The sequence below is a fragment of the Podarcis cretensis genome (genome assembly GCF_951804945.1).
Source record: "Podarcis cretensis genome assembly, chromosome: 2".
Lineage (NCBI taxonomy): Eukaryota > Metazoa > Chordata > Lepidosauria > Squamata > Lacertidae > Podarcis > Podarcis cretensis.
Window position 1 is genome coordinate 67,334,902 of NC_137171.1, and position 27,282 is coordinate 67,362,183.

Consider the following 27,282-nt stretch of genomic DNA (forward strand, 5'->3'; position numbering starts at 1 on the left):
CCTATACCTGCTGTGTATACTGCACAAAATGTGCTTGGAAGTCATACCCTGCTTTAGAATTTCCTTTCCGCAAAATTTTAAAGCCCAACCTTTTCTTTGGAAGCAGCTTAAGATCCTAGTAAATTGGGGATCAGGAAGGGGCAATTTCAAAAGTCTGTATTATATCAATATAGACTAAATCTTGCCCTGAATAGGGTGAACAATAAAGAAGCTTGAGGGACTGTCTTCATCCAGGTCCTACAGTGGCATCTCCCTGCCCACCTCCCAAATCTGTCACCAACAGAACCAGCTTTTGCCCCATGATAGTGGGTCCCCCCCCCAACACAAGTTGTCTTATCCATTCTGTCGTTACTTTTTTTAAAAAGCAATGCTTATTAGGGTAACATTCTTATGTTTGTGAGGTCTGCACAGAATTTATAAATATTGTAAATACATAAATGTGTACATTTATCTATTTACAATATTCATAAAGTTTGTGCAGACCTCACAAAGTCTGCCTCCATACAGCTGACGCAGATAGCAGCTTCTTGCAAAACCATGGCCTGCAAGCTGAAGAACAGGCTTTATCTTCCACCTTCCAGTGCAATTCCTTTTCCTTTCTGTCATCAGCTTTCATCATGAGTTAGCAATACATTTACACCAACAGCAACTAATTTTAAGGCTAATGCTAGCTTAAACAGGGTTTGCAAATGCACTTGAAACCATGGTTAGGATAGGAAGAAACGCAGGCTAGTATTGGCAGAGATACTATGATTGAGGCCAACAAAGAAATGGAATTTGGAAATTCATACCGGAGGCAGATTTCTGATTTGGGTATCATAGTTTTCAAGGAACCAGCCTTAAAACTGCATCCGGCCTGCGTATATGCAACTTTATAAATTGTTTTGAAAAGTCATTACTTGACCAGTGTTTTCGGCGAGGGGCAGGTTAAATCTCCAGCAAAATTATGTTACCCACAGCTGTACTTTTATTTGGAAGGTAAACAGTTTTTACATTGTATGATGTTTTTCATTATTAAGGTATGCAATTGGTACAGGGCAAGATGCACTGTTGAATAACACATGCAAATGTAACTTGAAATATAACTGTGAAAGGTTTCTCTGTTTCAATAAGCAATAGAGCACCGAGTCACCTAATTTCAGAAAAGCTGTCTTGTTGTCAGCATGAAGGTAACACAAACTGCAGTATGCTCTGTGGGGTAGCCTTTGTTCTCCACTAACAATGGCTCAGGCTTTGCCCATTATTATTATTACTTAGTTATGCCTCCCACTGCATCTCAGCATATTATCTGCTTGCCAGCAAAGGTCATTTAATTCATTAAGATCAGTGAACATAAATACCCAGCATTTCATTTTCTATTCCAACAGAGATTACAGATGCAAAGTAATAAGGGGGCCTAACAGCCCCAACCAAGTGTAGAGGCAATAAATTCGCCAAGCACTGCTGCAGAGCACACTCTCTTGCTTTCAAGAGGGTTTGTGCAGAAACGCAGGCCCCAATGAGGTGAAGAAATAATGGAGCAAGTGTTTCTGGGTTTGCTGCCCCCACACAAAGTCAGACACTGCCAGATTCCATGTAATGGTTTTACTTATTCATTCCTGTCCCATCTGTAAATTCAGAAATCTTTCCCAAGGCAGAGTATGAAGTCATATGAAAGGAAATTAATGACATAATCAAATCATTACCAAATACAACCAATACAATACTGATACGAAAAGAGAAGAAAATTAAAAGCAGATAGCCCTCAAACCCCTAAAATTGGCATTCATTAAAATATCATGCTAATAAAACAGTCTTGACCTGCACCTAGATCAACAGTGAGCAACTGAGGATATTTCAATGCTAGGATGCCATCACTGAAAAGGCCCTGCCTCTAGTCATCAATACCCCAACTTCCAAAGGCAGAGCTGGGACCACTAAGAGATGGGTATCGTGGATACTGATGTACCAGTCCCAGAGCCAGCTCTGAGTTGCCATTAAAAAAATAAAATCTCTAGAAAGAAAATTGTGAAGGAAAATGTACAATGATGCTTCTAAGTTATTTCTGTGAGAAGAGCCAGCCTTGTTGCTCCCACCTTTCAATGTTTTTAGCCAATGTTCAACTGAATGAAGTTCAATTTTTCTGTGGGTGGAGAGGGGGGCAAGTGAAGACAAGAGGAGTTATTTCCACTCCCACACTTTGTACTATACCCTGCTATAATAAATAAAAGCTAAAAACATCCATCATGTGAGAATATATTCCTAAAATTTCCATGTAAAATGAAAATACACTGTCTCTTATATTTTGTTAGAGAAACAAAAATATATCCATGGAAACAGGAAAAAGGGCCCAAATAATAGTGCGTGTTGCTATTTAAAAATCTCCACACATCATATAAAGATTCAGAACAGAGTAGAATATATTGTAGATTTAGTCTGATTTGATACATCTGGTTTAACATTTAATACACTGCTAAATTCCCCTCTCAAGATCAATTCACCTTTCAAAAGAAAAATAAAAAAACCACTGGAAAGAAGTACAACTTTAGCACCTTAATGAATTTTTTATTCTTCCAACATGCTGTTGTGAAAAATATTAAATATATGAAAGCTCCTACTGCTTTAATCTTATCCAGATGAGATTTGTGTAAAAGCTTCCACAGCAGTATCAGAAACTATTAAGTATCAGTTTGATCTACTGACGATAAAGTTCAATCCACTTGTTGAACAGATCACCTATTGGAGTTTGCACAGCAGGCAAAACCTCCAAAATGTTTTCCTTTTAATGTAGAGGGCATTTAATGATCTCATAAACAAGTGTCCACTGTACTTTATGAAAAGGTTAGATGAAAAGTAAGCAGCCATTTCTTTAGGCTAAGAGAAAGTAGCAAAATGTTCTATCTTTCTACTTTTATGACTTGGACAAAATCAAAACAAAAAAGGTAGCTATTTTCCTCTGTATACTCTTATTAATCTAAAAAACCCAAGATACTCCTTCACTCCATTTCACTGCTAGCGACAAAATTAGGCCCTCTACTACAGTTGAGTCAAAGGAAAGCATTGGCTCTTTCCGGGTTAGAACAAACAGCTTCTCTACGGAAAACTTCACCAGAGTTTTCGCCATTTTTCTAAACGCAACAATCTGAAAGTGATTTTATTTTTTTTATTGAAAGCCAAGATGATTGGAATTTTAATAAACTATTCAATAGGGCCCTGATTAGCCCTACAATTGTAGGCTAGCAAACTCCTTCAACAGTTTTTACAGAAGGCAGTTAGAATTGTTGTGGGCTACATAGATTTGGAATGTCTCATGTAATGTGTTGTCCACTTCAAATTGTTCCATATTGCCTGCTTTGTTTAGCTGCCCACCTGCAAGGAATGGTCACACCCCCTATTACTGAAATAATGGTGCCAACTATAGAGGCATGCACATGTGAGATAGAAGGACAACAGAATCCAAACGAAAGCCTATTTTTCATGATTTATAGGGTCTCTTGGACATCTTAAAAACTTGGATTACCAGGGAGGCTGCAGATCTTCTAGCTGACTCAGATGAGAGCCAGATTTTCATTGCTTTCAGCACATTTTCTCCTTGGTACTTTGGCCACTGAAAGACTAGATTTTCCCAACAAATTACCTACAAGAAGGAAATCTTAAATTCTGTGCTACAAAATCTACCAGGCTATGACCAGAAAAATTACAACCATGTGCTTAACTATTATTCTCATTGGCTAAAATAAGTGTTCTAGGACACAAAGGGGTGGGATCTACAAAATTTCATATGCAGAATTGTACTCATGGAATGCTCACACTGACGGAAGGAGGGAAGATTATTTTTGCTGATTTCCCTCTTACTCCTCCTAATGTATAGCAGATAGTTGGGGGACCCTAATTACATGGGAGGAGGTGCAGGGACTTGTAGGGATAAACAGGCAAATCGTGTCTTGCTCCATTCCCTTGTAAGTCTCCACTAGGTCAAAGGCTCTTCCATAGGCAGAAGGAACCCTTTCGTTTAGATAACGGTCTACCAATTTCCAAGCTATGAGTGTGCTTAAATTTAATTTATAGAACAGCATGGGGCCCTGAAGAAGAGATGGCACAATGCTAAGTGAAGAAATCACAGCCTGATTCACGATGGTACCCATTCCTTTTTTAGACGCTTAAACCACATGGGGAAGCCAGCCCATATGTTTTCAGCTTATTCTTCTATAGCTATAAGGACTATAATGCTTAAAAGATGAAAACCAACATTTTCAGGATTTCAAACTTATCCTACAATTACAGGAAAGAAACTGGCAAAAGCTAAAAAGAGGTTATGAAAAGGACAATCAATACAGCAACAATGTAAAACAATGTAAAAATAAGTAAGTACCTGCATCTTTCTGGAGAATCCTCTCTGTCTTTCCTCCGGAACTTGCTGATGGTGTCATCAATTGTGCTCCCGATTTTATCACTCAGCTCACCTAACTTATCACTGAATGGAAATCCACCTTTGTTTTTATCCCATTCTTCATCCCACTTGGACTTTGGCTCAGTATCATATCTTTCATCTAAATAATATAGGTAGATAGTAAATTTTTTAAAAAGGGTGAGGGGAGATTTAACCAAAAATGCCACTAATTCTTGTCAACAGACCTTTAACAGTTTTCAAAGCAAACAGAAACTTTCATGCAGCAATATTATTACCAAGAGAAAGCACGTTATGCCAACAGTTAATTGGCCCAAAATGCATTCAAAAGATGTTGACGAATTGTAAGGCAAGGCATCGAACTTCAGACCAGACATTGTAAGAGCAGGCTAAAAGGCTTCCCTCACCTAAAGAAAGGACCCCTGGCTTTATGAGCAACTTGTGAGAAATGAACCTGATTTGTTTTCTAGCCAGGCTGCCATAGAAAACTGGAAACCTTTCAGAGACTGTATATGTTTCAAAACCTCATGAATACAGAAGGTTGTACCAAACCCTGAAAAACAAGTGTGAAAACAGCTGGCAATATGTCTAGCCTCAATCACCAATTTTAAAGGCTCTTTAAATCTATTAAGGAAAACGCAGCATCTTATCCCCTTATGCGTTACTAGGGACTCTTTAATTTCTCAACATTGTATTGCGCCCAAAAAATTGCCACCTAAACAACATTTGCTTCACAATGCCGAGAACCAAGTACTACCAACTAGCTGCTAACTAAGAGTATGAGACGGCAGCATTGCTCAATTGTCTTTAAACAGTGTCTCAATTGGTGCAGCAATAAAACTGCTAGCACATTTGCAAAACTTAGCATGATTCCTGCACCACAGAGAGCTGGACTAGATGACCCTCGGGACCCTTTCCAACTCTAAAATTCTATGATTCTATGAATTCCATAACAAATTTTAATCTTCCATTTATCTTCTGTGTGCAAATTTTATTAAAAAGTACCATAAGAGCTAATATATTGAAGCTTTAAAACTATCTCATTACAAAACCTACAGCATTAATTGAATTCCTAAATAAAACTGAGGCTTAGCTTACCAAATATTCTAAAGGAATATTACAGACATGCAAATAAAGATTGGGCATCTTAGTGAGAAAGCTCAGTCGGTAGAGCATGAGACTCTTAACCTTAGGGCTGTGTGTTTGAACCCCGCACTGGACAAAAAGGATTCCTGCATTGCAGGGGTTGGACTAGATGACTCTTGCGGACCTTTCCAGCTCTATGATTCTATGTTTCACCTTCTGTGTTAATGCTCCCATTATCTGAGCCATGGTGATTCATGACATCCACCTACCTAACTTCTCAGGGGGACTATCCTGCAGACAGTGACCCACTCAAATCAGGAGTATCATACTCCTAACCATGATGGTGCATATAGTGAGTTCACCCTGATAACACATATGCAAACCCCACTCTAGTTTATATACATGAGCAAGCCACAACCCAGCTGCTTCAAAGCACATTAGGAATCCCAGGTGCAAGGCTATGCCATTCACATAAGTGGGAAACCTCTTTATGCATGGTAGAATATAAGAAGTTCCTGGAGCAAGCCAGTCTGCCATCCTCTTCTCACAGTGGCCAACCAGATGCCCAAGGAAAGCACAACAGCAGGACATCCCCAAGGTATGTTCCCTTATAGAATATAGGATATTATGCATGTACAAAAGAGAGGGATGCTTCTGGGGTAGCACGTCAAGTCTCAGTTCCCCTCTGAGGAAGGTACGCCTGACATTGTATTCTTTATAGTTCCAGTTTAAGACATTTTATTTGCCCAGCTATTTGAAATTATTGTATTCTCAACTAGTTGAACAGCCTTACTCAATTTTATCCCAGGTGCAAGGCCTCGGTCCTGTATACCTGAAGGAGCATCTCCACCCCATCATCCAGCCCCGGACACTGAGGTCCAGCGATGAGGGCCTTCTGGCGGTTCCCTCGCTGCAAGAAGTGAGGTTACAGGGAACCAGGCAGAGGGCCTTCTTGGTAGTGGCGCCTGCCCTGTGGAACACCCTCCCAGCAGATGTCAAGGCAATAAAAAACTATTTTATTTTAAAAGACAACTGAAGGGAAGACAACTGTTTAGGGAAGTTTTTAATGTTGGATGCTGTATTGTTTTTAATATTTGGTTGGAAGCCGCCCAGAGTGGCTGGGGAAACCCAGCCAGATGGGCGGGATATAAACAATTGGGTTTCCTGTGGTTTAAACATTCCATTGTAGATTTTAAATTTCTATGCATTTCTAAAATTTCTATGCATTTACATTTCTATGCATTTTCTATTAATAACACCCCCCACTGTACCATGGCATCAGAGTCCTATAGAGAAATGAATTGCAATAAGGGTTGTATAACCCAGAATATGCATAAGAATAGCTCAGCTACCTTGAAAGGACTGAGTTGTTCTGTAAGAGATGGAGTTCACTGCAGGGAGTAGATCCCCACAACTTCTGGCTAGCAGACAGACACCTGTAACTCAAATACTTGACAACCCCCCCCCCCCACTTGCTGGCCTCCTATTCAAATATCCTATATTGGGTTTTTACAAGATAAGGAAGGATTCCAATGGGTTCTTCTTCCTACAGCCAAAGGCCAAAGACTTTCAACATAATCTGTCACTCTTGTTCATTATGGTTGGAGCATGAGCTTTTTGGGGATGGGACAGAGGCAGCTCCCATGCTGCAATGGTAAATATAAGAATCAGGCCTCAGGGGAAACTAGTTCAAAAGTGTTGCCTTATAATGTTAGACAAACATTATCTGCAGTTTCGAGATCAATATTGTTCTACACACAACGCTGAATAATTCTAGACCTTTTTACGCTCCCCCCCACTTTGCCCTGAAAAAAGTATTCCCCCTGGTGCAACCCCATGTGCTACAAAGTATGTGTATGTGTATATGTGTCACAACAACAAATAGGAAAGATCCACATGGCCAGTTTGCCTACGTAATTGTCTTATTCGCAGAGACATCTGAGCCACATAGGAGAGCATAATGGAGAAGTGGTCCCTTGAGTAGAGTGGGGTGGGAGAAGACAGCTTTGTTTGCAGTCCAAAACACTTGACAGCAGTAGCAACTGTTAGGAGAGTCCGAAGCTAATCACTGTTTGGATACAAACAATCTGCGTTGCCAGAGAATCCAATAAGCTTATCCTTATCTAGCCAACTGTAGGGATTTTGAAAGGAATCTTAATGCAAACCTCTTCCAGTATATACTGTACAGTGGTGCCCCACAAGACGAACGCCTTGCAAGACGGAAAACCCGCTAGACGAAAGGGTTTTCCGTTTTGGAGGCGCTTCGCAAAACGAATTTCCCTATGGGCTTGCTTTGCAAGACGAAAATGTCTTGTGAGTTCCTGCGGGTTTTTTTTCCTCCCCCCCTTTTTCTAAGCCGCTAAGCCGCTTATCAGCTGATCCGCTAAGCCGCTAAAAGCCGCTAATCCGCTAATAGCGCTAATCCGCTAAGCCGTCAATGGGCTTGCTTCGCAAGACGAAAAAACCGCTAGACGAAGAGAATAGCGGAACGGATTCTTTTTGTCTTGCGAGGCACCACTGTATTTTTCTGTATAAGACAATTTTTTTCTTCCATTTTTTGACTAAAAAATGGGGTGGTTGTCTCATACACGGTTTTTGGCAGGGCGATCAACAACTTTGAGTGCTATTGTTCCCCAAAAGCTGAACAACTTTGGCAACCTAAAAATATTGATTTAATTTTGGGTTCAAAAAAAATTGGGGTTGTCTTATACACAGGGGCATCTTATACACAGAAAAATAGGCACTTACCATCTCCTCTATGTTATGAACTAAGGTTACTTCTCTCTCTGTGTAACTTTTTTACTTCCCTTCTCACTAAAAATGCTTTCAGATCAATAAAAGCAAGACAGCCCCTGCCCTTGGGCTGATAATCCAAAAAGACACAACACAAAAAGAATCAGATTGGGGGAGAAAAGGAAAAACATAAACTCAGGCACTGCTTCTTAACGTTACGAAGTTCCAATAAGGACCCGTTTTGGTGGAAACAGTTCATAGAGAGGAGCTAGAAGGAGCTAGTTTCTCAGCAAAGCTGATAGGGCAGTCCTGCTTCCCCTTTTCTCCATCTTCTACAATCTGAAGGAAAGGCTGTTAATTTAATTTGTTAATCTCCCCTCGCTGTTCAGTCATATGAAGGTCTACTTCCTTCAGATAATGACACCTATGTAGATTGGTGATGGCACTCATATTTTTTTTAAAGAACATATAATAATATCCACAAAACCAAGCTAACGTTGCAATATGCCAACTACTGATTACAGTGCTGTACTCACTGTATCTGAATCCTCCAACACTGTCTGAAGAAACCCCAATGTATTTATCTTTGTTTTTCTTTGCCTTTTTCCTCTCTTCACGAAGTCTATCATCGTCCTGGGCAAATTCTACCATTTCTTTCACTTTCTGACGTATATTTATACCTTGGTCTTTGCCATTCTCATCTGTATGAGCATATATAAAAAAGAAGCAATTTAGTAGAAGCAGTTAACCTCAAGAATTAAGTACCCTGGAAAATAATAGATATAAAAAGAACACAAAATAAATTAAGGTTATGGTATTCCAAAGCAATTCTCTGTAATGAGTGAACAGCACAATTTTTTTATAACCAAAATTTCATCTTAATCTAAGGGGTAGCATCTGAAAACAATGTCAACTGAGAAAGCTTCTTAAATGCTGCTGATCTACTACAAAAATTAGTTTAAAAAAGATTCAAAAACTGAAACACATTTTCTGCCAATTTTAACCCATTTAAAGCAACCTCCTCTCTCAACCTTTTTGGGAAGGCAGTTTTTCTTCAAAATACTAATTGCTATATTTCTATCTTGCTTCAAAACTGTATTTTAAAAATGCTGTCAGCCCGAGTGCACTACAAACTAAAATTTGCTTCACTTCTCTAAGCCTCTTTCTTATTCAGAACACACACTGGCCTTGCTGCCTTTCCACTGTAAATATTATTTGGTGGGAGGGGAAAAACCCCCAGCTTCAAACAGATGTGTATGTTTTGGAGCTCTAACCTTTTCTTCCCATATGATTAAAGCTATTCCTTTACACACACCACAGGGGACCAGTCTCTAGTGCATATTTTAATATAAACCCGAACACTCATGTTGTGTTGGTTCTGTTGTTATTAGCCAGTCTTTTCTGCAAGTTCTTGTCTTCACTAATTAATACTCTAGGGTCCCACGTCTTGAATTCTGCACTCTTCACACAACCGGCAACAGTCACATTCTAATTAGAGCGGGGAAGCTTCTAAGCTGGTTCAGGTGACTGACAACTCCAACTACTGTTTTAATTTGCTTATAAGATTTTTCTATCGCTCACCTACAAAGTGGTAATTTTCCAGGGATCGCAAATCATAAATGTGTTCTCTGGCACTTGTAACAACACGCTCTGATCCATTCCTTATGAGGTAAGATAGGAGCAGCAGAGACTATAAAAATACAAAGCACCTTATTATTGCATGAACAAAAGCCATCAGTATTTTTAACTGCAATAAAAAGAAAAGCCTAAATGCACAAAAATTAGTAAACAAAAGCAGGATTTGTTCCCATTTAAATAAGCCACCTTGAAGATTGTTGCTCCTTAAAGCAAGAACCACTCATAATACAGTGTACAAATTTAAAACTGCATTTACTCACTAAGACAAAAAAATGTAGAACATTAAATCATGTTATTTGCCTGAAGAATGTTCTCCAGGAGGGGGAAATTATGGTTAAGGCAATTTAAGACGAAGAAGGAGGAAATAAAAAAAACACCCTGAACTCTACAGAATGAAACAATTTTCTTTTGTGTCTCTCTTTTTTTGCAATTGCCTTATTCCCAAGTGTTTTTCCATTTAAAAGCATTTTTATGGCAATTTATCTATGTAGCTTTCTGCAGGAAATGTGTTGATGTATGAAACTCACTATTTTCAGGTAAATTTAAACAAACTTCAAAACAAAAATAAAGTTGAAAAGTATTTTAATTTTATGAACTTCCTGCAATTTCCAGGCTTTCCCTTGATTTTGAAATCATACATAAATAAGTCATTTGGATGCCAATAGATGCATGTTTATAAATGGCAATGATCTGAAACTAGTAGATAAATTTCAAGTATCCTTAAGAATGTTAAATCCTATGTATGATAGCATTAAAAATTAATTTATATTATGCTGCAGGGAAAACAATTACTATAAGGTAAAACCTACGGGGGGGGGGGGTAACCTTGCCTGAGAATTAAATACAGTATGTTCAGTGTACAATATTTTAAGTCTTAAGGCACTTTTCAATGCTATAGGAAACAGAAAAAAATGTATCGTGGTGCATATGCTGAATTTAATTGCAAATGCAGCTGAAAGAACACAAGGGAAAAAATACTATATGGTGAACAAGTAACTGGCTTTCTCTTCAGTTAGTTATGAGATAAAATGTAATTAGCAAAGTTGTGCATTGGGGGGAGTCCAGTACAATGTGTGAAATGTATTGATGGTAAGTGTATGTGTTCATTTCCAGATTGCTTCAAATGTAAATTGAGTTGCAAAAGAGACATTCAGAACAAATATCAAAATGAGGGTCTCACTAGTAGGCCAGCAAAAGGGTTATTTCCCTGTTTTAAAAGATCAAATTACAGACAATCCTCTACTCAGTATTTAAAACAGTAATAAAAATAAAAATTGCTGGAAGGCATTCATTAAAGAGTCTTTGTAGAGAAAAACCAAGAGAAAATCCTTATTTTTCAACAGAGACTTCTCTAAAAACATACACAGGAAAAATCAACTTGATTAAAATCAAGCTTGTACTAACTGCACACAAAGGATCCGGAAACCTGTGAAATTTAGCATGGATATTATGTTAATGATAGCACAAAACTGAGTTAATTACAATAGGGCACTGTTGTAAAATTAAAACATTTAGTAAGTGCCATATTTAGAACAAAATTAAACCTTGAAGAAGCTCATAAAAAGTAATTTTATATACATACTTTATAAACTCTCCGCCAGTTCTTTTTGTTGTCTTTCAGCATTCGTGTCCAAAGCATGTTCATAAGTTCTGGAAACTGTTCATACATAAAGGTAGCCCTAAAAACAAAAGAAAGGCAGAAGAAGCAATTAGCTGTTTTCAGGAAAGGTCTGCTAGGACCTGCATTTGACAGCAGGTGGCAGACTTGCTCTAAATTAGAGCTTCAATCCCAAATACAGAGCTACTGACATTTGTACAGAAGTATTTCATATACAGAATTACTCACTAGATTAGCAATGCTGTTAAGTTCTCCCCCCCTCCCCAACAACGGAAATAATGAAGAACTAGAAGTTCCTTGTTATCTTAGCCCATCATGCCATTCATTTGCCCTTCTTGAGAAACCATTTACGAAGGCGCACCAACTTCCTAATTTTGTATTTCTGAAAAATGCTTTGCTAGACCCCTACCCGAAGGAAATCTTATCTCCTACAAGTTGCAGTGCTTCGTGGAAATAGGTTTTAATATACAGTTGCTTGTGGCCATCATTCCAAGTACCATTAATACTGATCTCTCCATCTCATTTATTCTTCAGAAGTGGTGAAGCAGGAACAATTCTTACATGTATTTCTGCATAAAGATGTACCTTCCTTCACTGCTGAGTCAAATTATCACTTACTTGGCAATCTCTCCCATGAGTTGCCCTGAAGGTCCCCACGGATCATCGTTGGTTGCTTCTCGAACCTTAGACTCGATTTCTGAATAATTCATGACCACATTGGTGCTGCAAAAACAGAATTAAACACATGCATAAAGATTAGCATCAAAACTGAGAAACACATGAAAACTTAATAATGACACTAGCGGGTACCTTAATGAGATACCTCTACAGGGTGGGAAAGAAAACATCTTTAGTGGAGAAGCTACCCCGAGGACACCGCAACACATTTAACTATCTTTAAGAAGGTTTTACTATTCCATTAGCCTTCCAGAATATAGCTTAGAGACTAAGGATTGCATTAGACTTGGAACCATTCCAATAAAATATGGCTTATGGACAAATTAAAAGTAAAACCGAACCACTGAAGACTGGCCATTGTTACTTTGCTTGTACACATAAACACATGCACGCTACAGCTATTTGCCACACACCTAGAACTGAATCAAATGAAACAACCCTATGATGAAAACGAAACAATAGGTCTTATTGTAGCAGTTGCCAACAAAATTAAAAGAACTGAAGTAGAGGCACCAAGTATCACAGCCTGAAAAAGGTGGGACAACATGGGCAAAATCCATACAAACTCCAGTATTTACCTAAAGACAGTCTTAAATACCATCTTCAAGGATTAATAAATGAATGCAGGAACCAAAAATTAAAGGTTTAGTACAGGGGCCAGCAAACTTTTTCAGCAGGGGTCCAGTCCACTGTCCCTCAGACCTTGTAGGGGGCCGGACTATATTTTGGAAAAAAATATATGAATGAATTCCTATGCCCCACAAATAACCCAGAGATGCATTTTAAATAAAAGGACACATTCTACTCATGTAAAAACACGCTGATTCCCGGACCACCCGCGGGCCAGATTGAGAAGGCGATTGGGCCGGATCTGGTCCCCGGGCCTTAATTTTCCTACCCATGGTTTAGTATCAACTACATTTAGTACCTTATGGCCAATACTAAGCCTTTTCTTTTTCTTGTATTTCCACATAAATCCTTAAAAAAAAATACCTGGCTAATTAATATGCCTTTAAAATTTGCAAACACACATGGGAAGGCAGATTTGTCCCCACAGAATATTATGCTGCGCAGAGTAGGCAACTAGGAGAATGAAAGGGAGAGAATTGCCACATGAGAATTTCAAAATCAGGGTCACTTTGGAGCCGCTGAGTCTGAAATAAGAGACATCATCCAACTCAGAAAGGAAGAAAACGAGCACATTTATTCCTCTATACTAAAAACTGGCAAGAAACTGAGATGTACTTTCAGATAGCCTTGCTACTGGGAAAGTGGCAATATTTTTTCCATTTACATTGCACACAGGAATGCATGCAGTGTTGTATATAATACGCTTTCCCTAGTCCTCTTTAAGCTTCTTCATATATAATGTGCCCTTTATAGACACGTGTGATGGACAAGGGGAAAGAGACTCTGCAGAGTATACAGCTATTTATACTACGATAGGAAAAAATATGCTGAAGAGAGCTTTCATGGATTCTCCCAGCCAGAGGCAGAGGCTTCAATGAAGCTTCCACCAGTGTCCAAAGAAATTGCTAAGCTATATTTAAGAACCTTTTGCTACTGATCTTGAAATTTTAGTTGATGCAGGGTATATCTAGAAGACCTTAGCAATTACTGGCCAGTCTCCAAGTTTTCAATCCTGCCAAGTTTTCCATTCTTCAACTTACAATTTAGCAGGAAGTTGTGGCTCAAACCTCCAGACCCTCCTCCATCTATTTTAATAATGTTCAGGCTAGTTTTGGGCCTGGTATTGGTATTTCTGGATTTTTCAGCAACTTTTGATACTAATAGTCCATTTTTATTTCAGGATCTGGTCGGCAGGCACCTCATTGTGGTTTTAAGTGAAGCCTTAAAACTATTTTCAGTGGACAAAATTTAAAATGAAATCCAAAATGGGAAAAGAATGCAGCGTGTGCATTAGAAATGGTTTGGGCCAGTTTGTAGCAAGGAGTCCTCATGGAACTATCACTGCTCCTGGATGCCTGGTGTGATGGGGATGATATCAATTGTGTTTGACACACCAGATGCCAACATGGAGAGTGAATCCAAACAGGATGGCGGGACAAATCCAGTGGCTCTGGGAAGAGATTATGAATATGTTAACGTTAGCTATGTTTGCTGGCAGAAAATTCCCCTAAGTTCACTTTTATGATCCTCATGAACCACTTTGATGCTGGCTGTGGGCCAGTAATAAGTTTTATTCAGGAACACCCAGTATCTAGTCAAGTCCCTTTCAGAAGAACAAGGTACTTTTTACAGATATCCATGTCTTTATAGCTGGGGGAAAACTATTGCACTGTAGTTTACACGGGATTGCCCTTGAATTTTTTTGTCTTCAAATTGTACCAAATGCTGTCCAATTCCTGGTAGTTGCAGGAAAATGCAATCATTAAACCGCAGCAGCAGCAGCAGCAGCAACGAACAGCTATCTATTAAGTTTCTATTCCTGCATCAAAGTACATTTTTTAACCTAGGAAGGGCTTCACAGCTTCTCAGCCCTGCACTGATTAGCGAATGTATGTTCCTCTGCCAGTACTTCACATACCCCATGTTAAAATAAGCTAGGAATGTAATGGATAGAGTCCCTACTGTGAGAGATTAAAATAGTTGCAGGACAGTGAAGACAATTCACTTTGGTGATAGCGTCAAGTTTACAGAAATCATTCCAAAGTGAAATCTGCCAACACGCCCCCCCCCCCAAACACACAGACACTAGGAAGAAATATGAGATACTGCAGTGGTCTCTGTTGTTGCTACTATTCTAGGACTGTTTTATTAGGATTGGTCTACTGATGCTTAAGACTTAATTTCCTGACACTATCATTTGGTTTAATTCTATTGATATTTTAATATGCTTTGTAAGACTGGATTGTAATGATAAGCAGCAAAGAACTTGATTTTTTTGGAGAACTTAATAATTTTAACAGCCAGAAATCCTTGAAGCCAAAAGCTAAAAATCAATTTTATCTATTCCATGCCTGAAGAAAAGGTAACCTGCATGTTTGAATTAAGTCAGTCAACAAATGAAAACCATTATTTGCACCAGAATGTGTGTCAAAACAGATCTGTAAGATCTGTATGGCTGCAATTAGAACTATTTATTCACTTTACTATCATCCCACCAAAGCACACAGTTCAAGGCTATAGTTCTGCATTCCCCTTTTAGTAGAGACACATATTAACCTAATGCTATTTTTAATTCCCATTCATATGGAACTGGTTTTCAAGACAGGCATCTGAGGTTTTATAGCTTTCAGCGCACTAGTTTCTTTGTCCAATGTAAGGAATACCTGTGGATCAAATGGGAAAGGTTCTGTTTTTACAACCTTCCCCAAGCTCTTGTTTGAAGGGCTGGAGGAAAAGACTAAGATGAAGTGTTTCCTACATTTTTCTAGGTTAAATGCTCAAGATTGCAAGTCATGCAGGAAAGAAAAGCCACAAACATCCATTAACAGGCACCCATATCAGTTCAGTTAGGAGTGATTAAAAAGTTCAGGAGTAAAGCAATCTGTGAGGAAGTTAAAAGAGCAGATTGGGGGAAGTCAGAACAACACACAACCTAAAACTACTAGTTATAAACAGCACTAAGTAAGGCAGCACACTCTATCTCTGAATCCATCCTGCTATAAAAATATTATTCCCAGCAAAGCAGGGAAAAGTACTAATAACCCCTCAAAAGAGATGTAGCATTCCAGAACAAAATCTTCAGCCGCATTTCATTCAGCACCAAACGTAAACCGAGGGGCGGGGGGAAGGTTGTATAGTTTGGCTATGTTCCAGGTCATTTAAAAATAACTATTTCAAAAAAGGTGGAAATCTAGTTTTATTCTTCCTTTCCCATGTTTTCTATGGCCCTCAATCCATGCCCTACCCATGATGCCTGTGACCTTTAGAGCAGCTATTTTTTTTTTTACTTCCAGATGTGAGGGGGAAAAGTGACTGGTTTGATTGCCAAGACTTCCTGTGATTGATATAAATTTGATATCTGAGGACACTTTCAGACACCAGGGGGGGAGGGCCTCTCTGGTTAGTTTATCCTGGGCCTCTTCCAAGGAATCTTGCTGGACTTCATAGACAGAATTCTTTGCAATGGGCTACACAATAGCTGGATTGACAAATGGACTGAGCACGTTATGCTTAAAGCCTGCTATAATCCAAGACACTGTCTGGCAGGGACCGGCCTGTTATTTTAAAACCTGAGCAATTAGAATATTTGTCACGAACCATTAAAAAAAAGTCCACATGAATAAAACTCATGATGAAACTCATTTCTAACCCCATTACTGCTTCGGGAAAATCAATGTGGTATGTAGCTATAAAAGAAAGCAGAAGTTTAAACTAGTTTTAATCCTTATTTTCAGCTTCTTCTTTTGTGAGACCTACATGAAATGGGTTCTGTAAAACCAAGAGCAGCTGGCGAATTAGTTACCCAGAATTTGTATGCTACTCTTGAATCTCCTTTGCCTGCTTCTGTGTAATATATGAAAAAACTGACAATACCACAAAGATAATTTGTGCCAAGTTTATGAATAGAACTCTGGTAAACAAGAGTGCCCTGCTGTTTAGTTGAAAACTTGCGAAGTAGAGTAGCTAATATGGAGTAACCAACCTAATTTAAACACCAGTATTTAAAGTAAGAGTATTTTATTTATTTATTGGATTTATAGCCCAGTCTTCCTCTCGAAGAAGCCCTAGGCAACCCAGAGTCACATATACATTTTCCATCAAAGCCACTTGATTCATGTGCTATGAATGTCTAGTTCTTGCCAGCTTGGGTGGCTCTCTAATATCAACTAGACTCTCAACTAGATCATACATGACAGGTGGCCATCCAATGTCTGCACAGAAGCCTCCAAAGGAGGAGAGACCACCACCTCTCATGGCAGTCGGTCCCACTGTGGAACAGCTCATATGATCAAAGTTCTTTCTGATGCTTAGTCAGAATCTCCTACCTTGTAACTAGAATCCACTGGTTCAGTGTCCAGAGTCTCCAGAGCAGGAGAAAACAGACTTGCTCCATCCTCCATGTAACAGCTCTTTAGATATGTGAAGATGACTATCATATCCCCTCTCCTCTTCATGAGGCTAAAACATACCCAGCTACCTCAACCATTCCTCATGAGGCTTGTTTTCCAGATCCTGGATTATCTTGGTCACCATACATTCTAGCTTGTCAATTTCCTTCTTAATTTGTAGCACCTAGAACTGGACACAGTATTCCAGGTGTCTCTATTAAAGAAAAAAATGACTATTTCCCCCATATAATTCTATGACTGTCTAGTTAAGTCTGAAAATCATTTATATCATGTAAACGTCTTCCCATTAAAAGTGTTCTCCTTTCCAGAAAAAATAGGATTATATTCAACATGACTAAGGCGGGTTGCTTAATTTCAATGAGTCCACACTGAGTAAAAGTTGATTACTACCTATAGTTTTAAGAGTTGCCATACATTAGTGTGTGTGTGTACTCCATATATGTGTGTGTTGGGAAGTATCTCAAAATTCACTTTGTAGCAACTATGTTGAACTGATAGAAGTATCTAGGGATTGGCAAGTCTCCCCATTCCAAGAGTTCTGAGTGTGTGTGTGTGGGGGGGGCACTTCCAGAATCAGGATAACTTCCTAATCTTCATGATTTCTGACCTGATCATAGCAGCCTCATGACTGAGGGACATGTATTATTATAAATGCAAAATATGCACAGTCCTCAAAGCTCCCAGAGTGGGTCAATTGTGTGATTTGCTAAAGGTACCTCTAGGCTTCTCTGAGGCAGCTTGACAGAACTTCTACAACACTTTCAAAACAAACACCAAAGTGGAATGGATCCCGTGGCTGTAAACAATTACATTAATGCAAGGAAAATGATATCAGGTTTGTTTGTTTTTTAGTTTCCAGCAAAAACAACAACTGTGGGCAGAAAGTTTCAAACACTGTGATGTGAAAGTTTTGACAATGAAGTCTGCGAGCATACACTGTTCTGGGTAATAGGGCTTCCCCTGAAGACTCATGTATGGAGTTTCTCTTAAAGTGTGTGCATACTCCACATTTAGGATTTGGATAGGGAAGGCTCTTTTATAGCATCTAGATCATGGGAAGTAATAGTGCCACTGTATTCTGCTCTGGTCAGACCTCACCTGGAGTACTGTGTCCAGTTCTGGGCACCACAGTTCAAGGAGGACACTGACAAACTGGAATGTGTCCAGAGGAGGGCAACCAAAATGGTCAAAGGCCTGGAAACGATGCCTTATGAGGAACGGCTAAGGGAGCTGGGCATGTTTAGCCTGGAGAAGAGGAGGTTAAGGGGTGATATGATAGCCATGTTCAAATATATAAAAGGATGTCACATAGAGGAGGGAGAAAGATCGTTTTCTGCTGCTCCAGAGAAGCGGACACGGAGCAATGGATCCAAACTACAAGAAAGAAGATTCCACCTAAACATTAGGAAGAACTTCCTGACAGTAAGAGCTGTTCGACAGTGGAATTTGCTGCCAAGGAGTGTGGTGGAGTCTCCTTCTTTGGAGGTCTTTAAGCAGAGGCTTGACAACCATATATCAGGACTGCTCTGATGGTGTTTCCTGCTTGGCAGGGGGTTGGACACGATGGCCCTTGTGGTCTCTTCCAACTCTATGATTCTATGATTTTAAAGAATGATCTCAACTGCCGAAGTGCACTTGAGGCAAGCCTCTTTCAACACGCATTTGAATACAAATACTGTACAATCCAATCACTTTAAAGGACAATGTCCTTAAGGCGGTTTTAAAAAAATATTCCATATAAGCAAACAAACAAAGCTCACTTATCCAGAGTTGCCCTCCAATTAATGGAAGGGCTCCCTTTATTTGTGCTAGGACTTTGCTCCAGCAGAGGTCAAACCCACCCTACAGTTCCAGAGAATCCCCATTCTCCCTGGGGAATCTTTGGAAAGCACGCAGATTAAGAATGTGTTGGGTGAAAATCCTTTCCTTTCAAGCAGAGTATCGGGTAAATTTGTCTGAATCCAATCCACTGTCTTTTTAAAAATAACCTCTGAATCAGTCAGGGAAACAAGCAGCGGAAGTGGGAAGCATGGTTACAGTTAAGCTTTTTATTGTCCCAGGTATACAAAAAAGCAATTATGGTATTGTGCATGCTTGGAAAATATAGCCAACAAGTATATGACATCTGCAATGAAATATTATTGCTCCTGAAGTGTCTCAGATTTGCTCAAATCTTGTTCATCCATGTGCAAAATCAATATATAGTTAACACTCATTGCATCCAAGCAACATCCAAACTTGTACAATGTTCCCCAAATCTTGTTCTGTTAGCTCAGGATGACTGTCAGAAATCTAGTGGAAATCTTGAAACTGAGGCTGTAATCCTAAGCATGTGTCTCTAGTCTAGAAGCAAGTCTCATTGAACACAGTGACTATAGAGTCATTTTTTTGTTAGTCTTCCTTCTCTTTATAAAAAGGCTGCATGAAGAATTAACAGCTTCTGGAATATATTTTGCATATATTTTGCTACCTTGGATTGTAGGCAACATTTATAGTTGAAGTGTGTGCTTATATTTCAGTATTTCTCGGCTTGTTGTACTATGAGTTGCAAATGGTGAACACTAAAAAGAGAAAATAGTAATTGCATTTTTAACAGGTTGAGTACATAAAACATGTTACAGAATTTTTTGTTTTAAATCAAAATCAGGTGTGGGTGTTTTTGTTTTGTTTTTTTGCACTTGGCTAGTATTCATCCATTCAGTTTGATACTGTAACATAGTAGAAGATTGGTGTTATACACAGAGATGATAATATCATGACAACTATATTCAAAGCACATCAAACTCTATCACAAAGGCAATTTCTGTGGCAATGTTATTTTAAAAATGCACTTTATGCAGAGGTGGGCAAAAGGCAGGTCAAGATCTAGGATCTCCTAACAAACCTCAGAAGCAGACCAAGGATTTCCATTTCCCAAATATTTTAACAAGGGAAACAAAATGACTTTTGTGTGGAAGACTGAGCTCAGTTCAATTTTGGTACTCAAAATAAAAATTCATAGACTCAGAATTCTTTAATTCTAAGTAATGTTGTCTACCTGGCCCAGTTGGTGGATCTCTCTGTTCTATTAAAAAACAAAGTGGATGCAGCAAGCCTGAAATCTACCCTCCCTTGCTCTATGTATACACATACATTTTTATTTCTGGTTGTGTAATGTATATCTGCATGGGGTGAAAAAGGGTATATCCCTACAGTCTTTTAAAAACATTTAATGGCTTAAAGTTTATCCTTCTTACAGGGATAAGAAAACCTGATTTTAGATGGTCTATCCCAGCCATAGACTAGTTTACATGCATGGATGGTGTTGCTATCCTCCCACCCAAGTTCTTCTGAATTAGCTGTGTCTGTCAATAAGAGTCTTATTATAAGCAGTTTTCCAGAAATATTTTTTCATTTGCTATAAAAATAACTTATGTAATGCTTCTCCAGCTGAGCCTGAAATGTCTTCAACAGAGCATTTAATCAGTAACACGAGAAACTTGGGCTCAAGAACCCCAGCACTGTTCATAAGCCACTAGAGGCCAGCAAACCATGTGAGAAACATTAACATTGACAAAGAAGGAAAGTTGTGTCGTTTAGCTGTATTCCATCTCCTATGAACTGATTGCCATGGCACCACTTCTGCCAGAGAGTAAGAACAAATTGACCAGTCACTCAAAAATTTAAGATGTTCGCATTGCACTTTCCCGGGAAGCTCACACCCAAAAGATTACGCACACAAGTTAAGGCTGCAAACCAACAAATAAAACCATTAAATTTATCAGGAACCATTTCTAACAAATATATCCACAAAACAGCAGATACACAAACATGTACAGTTACATTTCTGCTTCATTTCTTTTTAAATGTTAATGAAGGAGTGTGTGTGCATGCATGTTAAGACTAACAAAACCAGAAAAAAAACCATGGCCCGGAAGCATTTTCACTGGATGGTAACATCTATGTCTTCCATCTGCATTCACATTTTTAATTTAACTTTGAGACACAATGACATCATGGGGGCATCATCAATGCGTCTGCTGCATTCAGATATAAAGCATGCACCTGTTTAATCAGAGAGAGGCCTGAGCTCTCTCATATCTTATCTTCCTACACCTGGTTGCTCCAGGAACGTCTTTCTTTTTCTGGCATAACTAGTGAAGTGATCTGATCTGATCTGGGGACTGTGACAAGCAGCTAGAGCAGCGGTCTTCAACGCCATATGCTATGACGACTGTTCAATAGCCCTTGCAAGGAAGATCATCACCCTTCTTCAGGTTCAAGCTGATGTTTCTAAGGGACTTAGTAGTCCAGCTGCAACAAGAAATCCTTACTACCATCCCGGCTCTAAGTATGGAACTGGTCAGCAGGAAAAGCGTTTATCCCCACACACGTAGTGGGGCTGCCAATGTCCTCCAAATAACTCTGAAGCAAAACACAACTATGGGAAAGATCCGCAGGCTTCTCCCCTATTCCAAATTTGACATCTCATCAGGAGGAACATGATTAGAAAAAAGATAAAGGGCAGAGCCTGGCCAAAAAAGGGAGGCAGAGAATGATCTGGTATGCACTTAATGCTTAGCCATGATTTGTTTAGCTTGACTATGGTTTATGGAACTATGGAATGTGCAAAGCCAGTCCAGTAAAGCCATGTTTTGTTGTTAGCTTACAAATAATGGTTTGCTATTACTGTGGTTTGGTGTTATAGTGGTACCTCGGGTTACATACGCTTCAGGTTACATACGCTTCAGGTTACAGACTCCGCTAACCCAGAAATAGTACCTCGGGTTAAGAGCTTTGCTTCAGGATGAGAACAGAAATCGTGCTCTGGTGGCGCGGCAGCAGCTGGAGGTCCTATTAGCTAAAGTGGTGCTTCAGGTTAAGAACAGTTTCAGGTTAAGAACGGACCTCTGGAACGAATTAAGTACTTAACCCAAGGTAGCACTGTGTGTCTAAAACCAGCAGTCTTGTTTAACTATTGTTCGTTTGGCAACTGCATACCAGACACTTGTCGAGCTACAAAGACATGAGACAAGAGCAGCTGGAAAACCACCCAAACACTGGAAAAACAAGACACAGTGTGTTTGCATGGTTAAAACAAAGCATGGCTTACTTTTATGTTTACACGGCAGCCACTGAGTTTCTCCTTGTGTTTCTGCTGTGTAGGAATTGTACAGAGGAATAAAAACCCAATAAGGGCATATGTGTGAACTCACCCTTCAGCAACACCGAGAAGCCTGAAACTTGGATTTTAAATGTTATTCGTAAATCTCCAAAAAGGCTTCCTAGTAAGCGTGCTGTGAAACTTTTCTCCATCTGCTTGCTACCAAGCCAAGAAATACCAGACCATTCTACAAGCACCAAAACACCAACAATTATCTCTTCTGGCCAACAATGCCAATTTCAGCCCAGCACTGTAAGAATCAAGTTTTTTATTTCCATCTTTGGAAGTAAAGGTTCAATAATTTATGTGACAGATGTGCAAGACAAACTGAAATGAAAGAGATAAGCCAAGAAAAACATCCTGATGTCTACAACTGAGTTATGGCTTGGGGGAGGAAGGAACTATAAAAGCTATTTCCTGCTCCTCACAACTTTTTGTGATTTAAAAAAAGTACCAAGAAAACAAGATAGCCCATTATTCAGAACCCCTCTTTCTAAGCTTTCAGAACAGCTGAAAACTGAGATCATAGGTTTCATTCTGGTCTCAGCCCACAGCGCTAGAAACTCTTCGTTGTTAATGAAGAGTTTCCCTTTCAAGCTGAGTGTTCAGGTTATGAAACCAGTCTCTCAGAGCTTCCACATTTATCAGAATAGTTTAGAGAAGTTTGAAAGATTAAATATGAAGGTGAGGTCTTTTAGATAGCCCTTTGATTAAAGCTATTATTTTTTTGGCAGAGCTCTTTAAAGGCCACAAAGGGCTCGCTTCCTGTATTGTAAGGGAGGAAGTTGCCTCCTGCTGGTAAGGTTTTAAAAGATATTTGGCGGAGGGGAAAAATCCCATCAGATTGATCTTTCCTATCCATTGTAGGTCATTTTCACCAATGAATAGAGAATGAACATAGGACAAGAATGTGAACTTTGTCCTTTTAGCACTTTAGCTCCTTTAATTCTTTGCCTTTCAAGCCTGTATCTTCTCATTCACTGTTTTTGTCATTTTAACCTTAAGTACACCATGAATTATGTTTCAAGGCATACTCTTGTGGAGCATTCTGCATCAGGTGAACTAACAATTTTTTTTAAAAAAAGCAAGAGATCCTGTGGCACCTCAGAGACTAAGTGATTCATTGCAGCAGAACCTTTTCATAGCCATGGGCCCACACCGAGTCTGTAGTAACTTGCAAGAAAGTGGGACACTGGGTTTTAAAGCATACACTTCACATTACTGGCCTAGTGAAGGGGTTCTGATCAGGTAGGCTGTACCCTGTGTGTCCTTTGCAATGTGTACTCAGCAATTAAAGAGAAGGAGGGAGGGAGGGAGGGAGGGAGGGAGGGAGAGAGACCCCAAAGTAAGCCTATGCACTGAGGAAAGCTGAATTCTGCAACCGAATTAAATTACAGAAATTCAGCCTTCTAAAACATCTAGCCATGAGAGTGCCAAGGAGCCACAAAGAACACTGAAGCTCCACCCGCTGACTTTGTGTTATGTCTTTCCGTGTGGCCCAAAGAGTATAGAAGATAACAATCATATCTTCTATTTTGGATTTGTACAGACAACATTGATTATCACAGTAACATTTGTTCTTCATTGTGTGATAAATGCAAGACTAAAGCTAGCAACTTGGTTCTGACAGAATGGGAAACCATGCTTTCCTGCTATGGGAAGAAGCCAGGACCAACCATCCTTCAGAGGAAGATCAAGTGTCTACTCTCAAACTTAAAATTAAAGCACAATTCTTCATTATGTCGAAATTCAGGAAAATTGGGGCCTTGCTAAAACTATGTTTAGCAAAAACAAGCAAACATAAAACAATAGTATGATCTAGCTGTAACTCTGAACAGTAGTGTGCCTGTTATCGGATGAGGATATAATGCAACTCCACCCCCCCTTGTCTCACTTCTAGTAATGCTAACAAAGCTCTATACATTAAGTGTCTTGAACTCCATATCCTAACTGCATTATATTTACAGAAAGGTAGGAGACCCAGAAACACATAAGTGTTTGACAAAAAAGAATCTGGCATGAACACTTTTACAAAGTTTGCTGCTCCACACGAAAAACGTACAGTAAGGTGTACCTCGTCTTCATACAATGTTGTTCAATGGACAATCTTAAATGATGAGGATATTGGCCTTTTGATGCCTGGTAATGGGCTCCCTTGGTAGTGTTCCATTAGAGATTACACCAAGCTTTGCTAAGGAGATCAAGACCATGTGATTAAGTCCTACTGCCAGATTACTAGTAACAAAGCATGCCAAATAAAGTTATGAAAGTAAAAATATTGTGGAGGGATAGTATTAGCTGAATGATTAAAATCCAGGAGACATCGCTTCACAACATCAGAAATTCCAGCCTTTGGAGGTAGAGAGAAAGAGAGAGAGAGTGAGTAAATAACAATTCCAAAACCTTGAGCATCACAGGACTTGACTTCAATCTTTTAAAGTTAACTCAATCTGTTGAACTAGTGGATGGGGAATTTAGAGCTGAATTTCACAACGCTGCCCTAAGCAGTTTAAAGTTCATTGTATATTTGCAACACTTCAATGCTTATGAAATCAACTATACATTAATCCTTCTTACCTAAAGCACTGGTACGGCTCCTAACCAGATTAAATTTTAGCAAGGCATTAGCATCAGACATTTTTCAATACCATTATGTTCCCACTTCTGACCAGAATGGAAATTTCAAAGGGTGGCCTTTATGTGTGAATGTTCTTATTCACCAAAGATTGCCCCTTCAGACAGGACTTTATTTTATTTAGCACCCATGTTAGTTTCCAGGCAGTGTTCAAAACTCCCATTGTTCTAGGAGCGTTTTGCGACAGGGAATTTCATTAATGCAAGAGCAGTTTCTGAGCTCTATGCCCATAACCTAAGTTTAAGGTGCCATTTAGTTTTTTTTTTAAAAAAATAATTTTTATTCATTTTTCAAACACATAATAAAAACAAAGCACAAAACAAAAAGTCAAAACACAAAACAAAAACATACAAAACATTTAAACAAATATAACTTCAAAATTGTATTTTCATACACCTTCTTTCCTTCGACTTCCCCATACCTCCCCATCCCTGCATCCTTGTTTTATGATTCTTTAGCAACCCTTTGGTCAATTTATCCTGATTCCCTTTCATTAAATTTCCTTTAGTTTTTTAGTTACAGCTGTAATTCTCTGTTTCTTACCCCCTGACATCTTAGCATTCCTCAATTTTACAACAGTTTTTAAGGTATATTTTAAATTTCTTCCAGTCCTCTTCCACTGTCTCCTTCCCCTGGTCACGGATTCTGCCCGTCATCTCAGCCAGTCCCATAAAGTCCATCACCTTTGTTTGCCATTCTTCCAGAGTAGGTAGTTCTTGCATCTTCCAATACTTCGCCAGTAGAATTCTTAAGGTGCCATTTAGTTCCAAGCTTTCATATCTGTTTCTAACACTGTTTCCAGGGTAGTTTTCCTAATATTTGCAAGCTGCATAATCCTCACATAACTTCCTGAAAAGTGATGAATTTTTAACAAGTACCATTAAAAACTCAAGTGCCGCTAGTTCTCTTATCACTTCTCTAGCCTTCATTTTTATATATTCAAAGTATATTAAACTGCTTAAGTCTTTGTATGCTGCCTTCCCAAAGCTTAAAGCTTGCTCAAGGTGGCTTACACCATATAAATAATTACATAACTACAAACATAACAAAAGTAGTCAAAAACAATAAACAAAACAACAAAGTACACAACCAAAATGAACAATTTCCACATAAATCATAAGAACCAAAATAAAGATACAAAAAAGAATAAAAGCAACAATCCCCCTAAGTAATACCCCAACTCAAGGAGAGCAGTTCCACCATTTGGAGGTTTCTATAGCCCTCTCCTGGGCCACCAATTCCACAGTGGCAGAACTATCAAGAGAGCCTCTTCTTGCTGATCTTAATACCAGAGAAGGTTGGTAGGAATGGAGATGCTCTTCCATTGACAGGAGTTGTAATCCAGTCCCCCTTCTTTTTAAGCCTCCAAGCATACAGAACAGGCATCCAATTGGTTTCAAAATAACTACTCAAACTAGCCTTAGAAATTAAAAAAAGTGTCACTGAGAATTACTACCCAAGAGCAATCATCTAAAATATACAGCTCATTTCCCTTTTTTATTTCTAAAAATTGGTAGCACAATTCTAGACAAGGGAGGTATGTTGTAAACTGTATCCTAATATCTTGGCATAATACACCAACAACATATTTTTCATGATCAGTGTTAAAATTTCATCTACAAGAGCCATCAGATTCTTCTAGCTCTGCCCATCAGGGAAACAGGTACATGTATGCCCACTCGCATCTCCAATAAAACAAAGTGCACGAAATGTGTAGGGGAAGAGTAACTGCAGCAAACATGGAGGTGGAGCTCATAAAAGGCAGAGGGGTGGAGCTAGAAGAACAGAAGATGACAGTGCCTTCAGATGTGATTTGAATGGAGATCTTTCTGCTTTTAGGTAGTAACTAATCATTCAAACATACCAGAACTACTGAAATTCTTGCCAAATGACACTTAATAACTAGAGCTTCTTACACTATTATGATGACCGTAATTTAGCTTTTCCACTCTCCAATCTAATTAAGGATAAAGAGACATGGCAAACCGCTTGAAACACTTGCTTTAAATATGAAAAGCAGAGTTATAATTGGCAAGCATAAGCTCTTTTTTGTAGGGCCCAAGGTTAAAATTAAAGTCTTCTAAGCTTTTATTAAAGGTAACACGTTATTTGCTTCCCACAGTAGAATCCAGGAAATGGATCCTAAGTTCCTGCAAATGGGATACTACTTCTGGTTGTGAGCTGGGAGAGCGACTAGATTTTCACCTACAGTCATACATCACGTTGCGTCTGCTTCAGGTTACCTCTTTTCAAGTTGCATCCCGTGGCAACCCGGAAGTACCGTAACGGTTACTTCTGAGTTTCGCCGCTCGTGCATGCGCAGAA

General features: G+C 39.1%; 1 protein-coding gene across 1 annotated transcript in view; it reads right to left on the bottom strand.

Moving 5' to 3' along the window:
* CLINT1 (clathrin interactor 1) overlaps positions 1-27,282 on the bottom strand; it is a 69,481-nt gene that overhangs the window by 20,709 nt on the left and 21,490 nt on the right. The window contains exons 2-6 of the mRNA XM_079968238.1: positions 12,081-12,185; positions 11,427-11,523; positions 9,788-9,896; positions 8,743-8,907; positions 4,352-4,529 (exon numbers count right to left, since the gene is read on the bottom strand). Of these exons, the coding sequence (XP_079824364.1) occupies positions 4,352-4,529; positions 8,743-8,907; positions 9,788-9,896; positions 11,427-11,523; positions 12,081-12,185 (654 nt within the window). The remainder of the gene's footprint in view (positions 1-4,351; positions 4,530-8,742; positions 8,908-9,787; positions 9,897-11,426; positions 11,524-12,080; positions 12,186-27,282) is intronic.